Source organism: Arachis duranensis, chromosome 7 (assembly GCF_000817695.3).
Source record: "Arachis duranensis cultivar V14167 chromosome 7, aradu.V14167.gnm2.J7QH, whole genome shotgun sequence".
Lineage (NCBI taxonomy): Eukaryota > Viridiplantae > Streptophyta > Magnoliopsida > Fabales > Fabaceae > Arachis > Arachis duranensis.
In genome coordinates this window covers 246051-255647 of record NC_029778.3, presented here as the reverse complement: position 1 = coordinate 255647, position 9597 = coordinate 246051, and the positions used below count along the sequence as shown (strand labels likewise).

Here is a 9597-nt window from a genome sequence, read left to right as displayed (position 1 = left end):
ATCAGGGCTGATGAAACAGCCTTGTCCGCTACAGATAAGTACAGGACGAGGTTTTTTCCAGATACTGGTCGGGTCAGAATAGGAGGTTGCTTAAAAACTTTTTGAACTCCTGGAACGCCTCCTCGCATTCAGGAGTTCATTCAAACTGACATCCCTTTCTCAATAAGGAGAACAGTGGAAGGGATTTTAGTGCCGATCCTGCCAAAAATCTGGAGAGGGCTGCAAGTCGGCCATTCAGCTGCTGGACTTCCCTCAAACAAATCGGACTTTTCATCTCTAGGATGGCTCTACACTTATCGGGATTGGCTTCGATCCCTCTTTGTGTTAGCATAAATCCTAGAAATTTTCCTGCCTCCACCGCGAAGGCGCACTTTGCGGGATTTAGTCTCATCCCGTGCAGCCTTATGGTGTCAAAAACTTGTGAGAGGTCGGACAAGAGGTCGACTTCTTTCTTGGTCTTTACCAACATGTCGTCGACGTATACTTCCATTAGATTCCCAAGGTGAGAAGAAAACACTTTATTCATCAACCTTTGATATGTGGCTTCTGCATTCTTCAATCCGAATGGCATGACCACATAGCAGAAATTAGCTCTGGGTGTGATGAATGATGTCTTCTCCTGGTCTGGCTCATACATTGGGATTTGATTATATCCCGAGTAGGCGTCCATGAATGATATGTATTGATACCCCGAGCTGGAGTCCACTAGGGTATCAATGCTTGGCAGCGGATAAGGGTCCTTGGGACATGCTTTATTTAAGTCGGTATAGTCGACACACATTCTCCATTTGCCATTTTGTTTTTTGACTAGCACTACATTGGCTAGCCATGTTGGGTATTTGACTTCTCTGATGAAGCCATCTTCCAGGAGCGCCTGTACTTGTTCTTCTACTACTAGGGCTCGTTCCGGGCCGAGCTTGCGTCTTCTTTGTTGTACAGGTCGGGACCCCGGGTAAACCGAGAGCTTATGGGACATGAGCTCGGGGTCTATCCCAGGTATGTCGGAGGCCTTCAGGCGAAGAGATCGGAGTTATCTCTTAGGAGCTTAGTCAACCCTTGTTTTAGGGTTTCCCCTAGGTTGGCTCCTATGTGAGTATTTTTTCCATCCTCTTGGCCGATCTGTATTTCCTCCATTTTTCCTCTCGGTTGCGGTCGCAGCTCTTCTTTGGCCCTTGCACCTCCGAGCTCTATTGTGTGAACTTCTCTGCCCTTTCCTCTCAGATTTAGGCTTTCGTTGTAGCATTTCCTTGCCAACTTTTGATCTCCCCTTACCGTGGCTATCCCCGCTGAAGTCAGGAATTTCATGCAAAGGTGGGGTGTGGATACCACTGCTCCGAGTCGGTTTAGAGTAGCTCTGCCGATTAAAGCGTTATATGCTGACCCTACATCGATGACTATGAAGTATATACTCAGAGTCTTTGATTTTTCCCCCTTTCCAAAAGTGGTGTGGAGGGGCAAAAATCCCAGTGGTTTTATTGGCGTGTCTCCTAACCCGTATAGGGTGTCGGGGTAGGCTCTTAATTCTTTCTCATCCAACCCTAGTTTGTCAAAAGCGGGCTTAAAAAGGATGTCGGCCGAGCTTCCTTGGTCCACTAGTGTTCTGTGGAGATGAGCATTTGCCAGGATCATAGTTATTACTACTGGATCATCGTGTCCAGGGATTATTCCTTGCCCATCTTCTTTTGTGAATGAAATGGTAGGGAGGTCGGATAACTCTTCTCTGACCTAGTAGACTCTTTTGAGATGTCTTTTGCGAGAGGATTTGGTGCGTCCTCCTCCTGCGAACCCTCCTGAGATCATATGGATATGTCTCTCCGGAGTCTGCGACGGTGTGTCTCTTCTATCCATATCATCTCGCTTTCTCTTCCCGTGACCGTCCGACCTGTCTATGAGATATCTATCGAGCCGACCTTCTCCAGCCAGCTTTTCTATTACATTTTTAAGGTCGTAACAGTCGTTTGTGGAGTGACCATATATTTTATGCTACTCACAGTAGTCGCTGCAGCTCCCCCTTTTTATTTTTAATGGGTCTAGGGGGTGGCAGTCTTTCAGTGTTACAAATCTCTCTGTATACGTCCACTATAGAAACTTTCAGAGGAGTATAAGAGTGGTATTTTCTTGGTCTCTCGAGACCGAGTTCTTCCTTTTTCTTGGTTTTCCTTTCCCTCTCTTTTGTTGAGGGGGGAGCCCAGGGCGCCAACTCAGGTCTCTCAACTTAGCGTTTTCCTCCATATTGATGTACTTTTCAGCTCTTTCCTGTACATCACTTAGAGAAAACGGGGTGTCTTTTAGATATGGATTGCGAGAAGGGGCCTTCTCTGAGTCCATTGACTAACCCCATTATGACTGCCTCTGTGGGCAGGTCTTGAATCTCTAAACATGCTTTGTTGAACCTTTCCATATAGGCTCGTAAGGATTCTCCGACCTCCTGTTTTATTCCCAGGAGACTCGGTGCATGTTTCACTTTGTCCTTCTAGATTGAGAACCTCATCAAAAACTTCCTTGAGAGGTCTTCAAAACTAGTAACCGACCTCGGGGGGAGGCTGTCGAACCACTTCATCGCTGCTTTCGATAGGGTGGTCGGAAAAGCTTTGCATCGCGTAGCGTCGAAAGCATCAGCTAGATACATCTGACTTTTAAAATTGCTCAAGTGATGCTTTGGATCCGTGGTTCCGTCATAGAGGTCCATATCGGGGCTTTTGAAGTTCCTCGGAACTTTTGCCATCATTATATCCTCGCTGAAAGGATCCTCCCCTCCTAAGGGCGGCTCTTCTCGTTCGTCGCGGGAGTTGTGACCTTTGAGGGAGGATTCTAACTTTAAGAGTTTTCTCTCTAACTCTTTTCGTCGTTCCATCTCCTCTTTTAGGTTCTTTTCGGTTTCTTTTTGTCGCTCCCGTAATTGTTCTAATTGTTCCAGGCGACTGTGGACTAATTCCATGAGTTCAGTTACATGGGATGGTCCCTCTTTCTCTGATTCGCGCCCCTCTGAAGAGTTTACCTTCGGGTTTTTTACTCCGGAGGTACCTTCCCTGTGTTGATCATTAATTCCCTGGTGGAGGGTCAAGTTTGCATTATTATTGCCTGTGTCTAGATTCTCTTGTTCAGAATCTGACTCCACACGACCCTCTTCAGGGGATCTATCCGCCATTACTGGTTGATATCTCGGGTCCCCGGCAGCGGCGCCAATGTTCCGGGGCTTACCTAGAACCGGACGGTGGTTGGACTTGTTTGAGGCCCAAGCGCTGGAGGAGTGTGGTCTCCGACTTGGTTTACGTCTGGGAGCCGCCTCCGAGTTGTGTGTTCCAAGAGATGGGGGGTGGTACTTGCAAAAACACTCTGATGCCTAAGTCAGCATGGGGTTAAGCAAGTTTAGAATGTATTGGAACTTAGAGATACCTGAGGGGTGTCAGTGTATTTATAGTGGTGAACCAATAACCACCATTGGAGTAGTGCCATATTTTTAGGGTGTTAACCGTCCCATTATCTTAGGGAGGTTAAGATATGGCTCGTGGAAGTGGTTAGAGAGATTCTAGGGGCAGTTACTCATTTGAATGAGTGTTTTATCCTCCAGCTAATCTCGTTCCCGACTTCTTTAGAGCAGGTCGTGATGAGTATCGACTTCGTAGGATGGAGATTGGTACTAGTGAGGCCCAACCCTTGGGATTAGGTCTTTTGCTTGATCCTGGGCCTTTGTTATTGGGCCAGGGTATGAACAATATTAAAATCTGATACAATTTTTAAAATTAAATTGTAACTTTTTAAGAAGTTATTTATGTGGTTATAGAGAAGTTTAAAAAAAAAGATCTCTCTCATAATAAAAAGCATTTTATCATATTTTTTTAATATAAATATTTTTAGAATTAAAAAATAAAATACAAAATAACTTATTTATAAACTATTTTTCATATAAATATTTATTGTTTAAGTTATTTTTTTAAAAAGAGATTAATTAAATTAGATACCTAAACTAAAAAATCTTATACCATAATTATTTAGAAATGAATAATTATGCAATGTTATAACATAACTCATACATCGTAAATCATAAAATCATTGATATTGCTTTAAACTTTCTAACTCAAATTTTATAAAACAAAATCTATACCCTAAATTCTTAACAGTAAATCCTTAATTCAGTTCTATCAACCATAAATTTTTTAAAAGTGATTTAATGATACGAATTTGTATCATTAAATTAGAGAGAATAGAAAAGAAATCCCTAGAATTAGGGCCAAAGAGAGAAAGTAGAGTTTCTAATTACACCATGCATATCTCACATTGTTACATTATACTCCTATTTATAGTATAATTCTCTAATTGGGCTAGCCCAATCTAATTGTATCATTACCCTACCCTTCAAAACAACCTTGTCCTCAAGGTTGGAAAAAATATAAATCCTAAAAAAAATTATAAAAATTAATTACAAGTAAAAAAAAAATTGGTATTTCGAAAACAATATTTTCTATGCTACTACTAAAAAAAATTTTAACCACCAGGATCCCATTGAAAAAATTTTTGTTCAATCCAAAACCAACAAAATATAATTCCTGTTGAAATCTGAAATTGGACTGAAATCCTTAGAATTGAGCTTAAAGTCATTATACCATCCATCACCTTCTGATTTTGGGCTTCAGAAGTTAAAATTTGGATTAGCTCACAATAGAAGCCCAACACATTGTTAGGCTTCAGCATCTCTTCCTCATCCTCATCGAAGAAGAGAGACGCGTTGTTGTTTCGCTGCCTCAGAGGTGCACCCGCCGCCGCCCCTGCGTCCAACCCGCAGCCACCGGCCGTCGCGAGCTTGCATGGAGGCATCGCCGCTGCCGTCCAGCTCCCAACCCTCCGCTGTTCGCTGTTCGAGTTCTCCCTACCTCTTCCCGAAGCCGCTACTCGCCCCTGCAAGTCCTCGCCGCTTCGTTCTCCGTTTCGATTCCAAGGAAAGACCGCCACCAGGAGTGGTGGTGGATTAGCCACGATTGGAGAGGCTCGACAGAACCCCCAAACTCCACGATCTCTGCCGCGGATGGTGGTTCTGATGGCGTGAGCACGCACCGCTGTTACAGAAGCACCATGGGCTTCTCCCTTCCACGCCGCGAAAGCGCCGCCGTCGGCGCTGCTCCTCGCATCGTCATCAGTGGCGGGTGTCCGCGGGTTCGACGCCTCCCAAGGAAGAAACCGCCAAGCGTCCTCCCCTCCTGCATCTCGATCTGGCCGCAAATCTCCTGGGTGCGTCATCGACGAATCAAACTAAGGTCGATCCCCTGCAGTCCACACAATACCTCTACCACCAGGTTTGTTTGTGACTTCTGTATTGTTCTTGGTCATAAATCTTGTAATTGAACTAGAATCATTTGTCACTGAAATTGCCAGATCTGCTGTGGTTGGAATCCCTGGAATTGAGTTTTCAAATGCGTGATCTGCTGGTTGACATTCTACTTGAACTGCAAGTTCTGTTAATTCTTCAGGTAGAAATTCAAAATTGAAATCGAATTCTTCTTCTTCTGCATCTATCATTTTTGAATTTTGGCATGAATTTTGTCGTTGTTGCTGAAATTGTGTTACTGCTTCTGTGTAATTACAAATTGACACTGGTGAGTGTTGAATTGTTGCTTGATCTAGAGTTTTTGTTGATTTTGCTTCTTGTTGCTGTGGTTGAACTAGGAAACATAAACCTAATTCTTCTGCTTCTTCTTCCTCTTCTGTGTGAACTAGAGTCATGTTGAATTCTGAAAAATTGGTTGCTGCATTCATCAATGCTGCATTCTCATAATCTGATGCTGAATTTTGAAATTGCAGAGCCGTAATTGTTGAATTGTTTGCTTCTGGAGAGGTTGAATTATTGTTGATTGGTTGAAAAGATGAGGTTGATTTGGCTTGAATCTGTAAAATTAGATGTTGCTGCTTCTGAATTTTGGTTGAAATTTCTGCTGTTAGTGCACAATCGGTTTCCCCATGGATCCTCTTGGTCACGATTGCACCAATTTTGTTGCAAGTTGCCTGAATTTCTGCATGTATCTTGGATCATTTTTCACAATCTGAATTCAAGCGATCTAAGCTAGTTTGAATCTGATCCCAAATTGCGTCATCATAGGAATTTGGCATGGTATTCAATGAAAGCACCATTTGATACGAATTTGTATCAAGAACTGGAGAGAATTAGAGATAATCAGAGAGAATAGAAGAGAAATTCTTAGAATTAGGGCCAAAGAGAGAAAGTAGAGTTTTCAATTATACCATGCATATCTCACATTGTTATATTATACTCCTATTTATAGTATAATTCTCTAATTGGGCTAGCCCAATCTAATTGTATCATTTAATTAATAATATTATAAATATAATGTGTACTAATATTTCTTTAAACTTTAAAAAATAAACTTTTATAACCCAATTCTATATCCTAAAATAAACCCTCATAGTTGAACCATGAACCATAACATTTTCATAAATGAATGAGTCAATAATATTATAGATATAATATGTACTAATATTATATGTAATTAATTTCTCTTATTAAAAATCTATATTCTAAACCCTAAACAATGTTTTTTTACTCTAAATTCTAAAACTTAGATGATTTAATTATTTTATTAGTCTTATAGTTTCAGTAAATTTTTAATTAGGTCTTTATATTTTTTGTTTTCGATTGACTCCCTATATCTTATCAGATTTTGTAATTAAATTTCTGCTGTAAAAAATATTGGAATTAATAGAATATCATTCTAAATTATAAATTTATAAAACTACTATTAAATAAAATAAATATGATAATTACCAAAATAAATAATTTAAAAATTATTTACCCTTTTAAATTCCAGGGTTATAGTGTAAATGAGATGGCATTGCGCGTATCTCGTTTACACTGTACACGAGATAGGACACGTCAGTTGCTATGTGGGTATCTCGTTTACACTGTAAACGAGATAATGCTTGTCAAATTAATAATTTTTTAATTAATATTTTAATAATGTTTGATTATCATAATAATGAAAGTTTTCCAAATTCAATAAAATCCTAGAAAACCCTAGAAAAAGTCTCGAAAATCCTAGAAAACCCTAAAAAACACTAGAAAAATCCTAGAAAACACTAAAAAAAATCATAGAAATTACTAGAAAATCCTAGAAAAATCTAAGAAAACTCTAGAAAATCCAAGAAAAACCTAGAAAATCATAGAAAAATTGAGGGTAACCTAAAACATTGATTTGGACCTAAATGTGAAGTCTAGATCCCTTAGTATGGTAGCGTCCGACTTGATGATGCCGGGGTGCCACCTGTCCAAGTTCCTCATGAAAAGGTGGGAGTGGTACTTGGTGCAGAATTTAAAGTAGTCCACAAACTAACCGGCAAGTGCACCGGTTCGTACCAAGTAATACCTCAGGTGAGTGAGGGTTGATCCCATGAGGATTGATGGATTAAGCAACAATGATTGAGTGATTGGCTTAGTCAGACAAGCAGAAAATAGTATTTGGATTTCAGTTGCATTAAACAGTAAATTCAGAGAATTAATAAAGCAAGTAGTATATTGGTGTGAAGATTATATGAGAGAACAGTTAAGGTTTCAGAGATGTTTATTTTTCGGATTAACTTTTCTTACCAACTATTTTAATCACGTAAGATTCAATTCATGGCAAATTATATGTGACTAAACCCTAATTTCTTAGATTTTTTTAGTCTCCTCTAACCTTTATCAACCGCCAATTCTTTGGTCACTTGATTCTGATTAGAAGGTTAAGTTCAAAACTAGTTTATGTGCAACAAAAATCCTAATTATCCAAATATAAGAGGATTATATGTCACGTATCCCGTTAAGTCCAGATAGTTAGAAATTTAGGAGAAAATGTTTTCAAGTTGTTGTTCAAGTAAATTGCTTTTCCAAGGTTTACAAGAAATCATATAGAATAAGGGTCATACTTCCGTTCCACCCAGATTCATAAGATGAAGAACGAAAACAAATTTTTGAAATTGAAATAAAAATAGTAATTAAAATAGAAGTGTAATAGTATCAATCTATACAATAAACAGAGCTCCTGACCTTAAAACTGGAAGTTTAGTTGCTCATGACTCAGAGAGAAGACTAGGATTCAGAAAAACTGTAAAGTGTGCAATGAGGTGCGTAAAAGAGAAGTCCCCGAAGGGATGAAACTTTTTCCTTTTATATCTAACCTAATTAATGTAAAATATATTCTCTAAAACTAAATAATATATTTTCCTAGTTATAAATAAAATAAAGTTCAATCAAAATTAAATAAAATCTTCGAGCATAATAATTGATGGATGCGGGGACCATGGCTGACTCTTAAACTGGCGCCTAACTTCAAATTTTTGAAGTTAGGCATGGCCTTGACAGAGTGGAACTTAAAGTTGGCTTCTTCATATGGCACCTAACTTGAAAAATTCCAAGTTAGGCACCACCTTGGTTGAATGAACTTTGAGCTTTTTATGATCATGGCGTCTAACTTGGGAAATTCTAAGTTAGGCGCCACCTTGTCCGTGTGTCCTTGAAGGAAGTGTAGACTATTTAATATTGTTGGAAAGCTCTTGAATTTGGCTTTCCAATGCCACTGAAACCGCATCAATTGAATCTCTATAGATCAAGTTATTCCTATTGGAGTGCAAGGAGGTCAAGGTTGACAGCATCATCCACTTTCTCCCTCTTCTTCTATAAAACTCCGTCAAATCCATCCGAATGCTACCTGAAATAAATAGAATTGCACATAACTCAAAGTCGCATTCATAGTGGCAAAAATGTATTTAAATCTTTATTAAACTTAATAATTCAAATGCAAATTCACTAGAAAAAGATAGGAAAGATGCTCGCGCATCACAACACTAAACTTGAATTGTTGCTTGTTTTCAAACAACCAAAACTAATGCAAACTTAGGATGTGAATTTTCATGAGAAGTGAGTACTCAATTAAGCTTCTGTCTGTCTCAAAGTGGGGTTTATAACACTGAAACTCCGAATAGTTTTGGCATCTCACTATCCTTTGAATCTGAGGATTGTCACTGTCATTTGAAATTAGAATCCAAATAATATTATAAATTCTTTGGCCTTTTTTTACTTCGGATTAATTCTTGAACATAGAATTTTTCTTTCATTTTATTTTCTTTGGTACTTTGCACCTTGAGCCTAGCCGTGACTTTAAATGCTTTGTCTCAAGCTTTACTTGACACAAAAATACCACAAGCACTTAACTGGGGAACTCTCTTTTAGTTCTAAATTTTCTTTCAATTACTCCCAGATAGTAGTGCTCAAAGCCTTTGGTATACTCTGTTAAATGTACTTGATCTCGACTCTTAGTGCTCTATCTCAAGGGTTACTTGATACATTCACACCACAAGTATATGGCTAGAAAAATAACTCTTTCAGCTTTTTAATTATATTTGACCTTCCTAGCTATTGATACACAGAGCCTTGGACCATGCTTTTCTTTATTTTCTTTTTGCTGTTTCTTTTGTTTCAAGGATTAAGGTTTTGTTTAATTCAGAGAATTCATAATAGTTTTCTAAACTCCTATTCCTCATGCATCAACATCCTTTGATTCAAATTCAAATATACATTGTTTATATCATGCATTTAGAATCATAAATAATACC

General features: G+C 38.9%; 1 protein-coding gene across 1 annotated transcript; it reads left to right on the top strand.

Moving 5' to 3' along the window:
* Nucleotides 1-467: 467 nt before the first annotated feature.
* Nucleotides 468-6363, top strand: LOC107496073 (uncharacterized). Its single transcript, XM_052252030.1, has 4 exons — nucleotides 468-502; nucleotides 2918-3020; nucleotides 4654-5465; nucleotides 5797-6363. Exons 1-3 carry the CDS (start codon nucleotides 468-470, stop codon nucleotides 5338-5340), a joined length of 825 nt encoding a protein of 274 aa, XP_052107990.1. The 3' UTR covers nucleotides 5341-5465; nucleotides 5797-6363.
* The last annotated feature ends 3234 nt before the right edge of the window (nucleotides 6364-9597 follow it).

What these genes read in the sequence shown, in the direction of transcription:
- LOC107496073 (XM_052252030.1), top strand. Translation starts at nt 468, where the DNA reads ATGTCGTCGACGTATACTTCCATTAGATTCCCAAG. An exon ending in ACTTCCATTAGATTCCCAAG is followed by an intron (nt 503 to 2,917) that starts GTGAGAAGAAAA and finishes TAATTGTTCCAG; the next exon opens with GCGACTGTGGACTAATTCCA. An exon ending in TCGGGTTTTTTACTCCGGAG is followed by an intron (nt 3,021 to 4,653) that starts GTACCTTCCCTG and finishes AATTTGGATTAG; the next exon opens with CTCACAATAGAAGCCCAACA.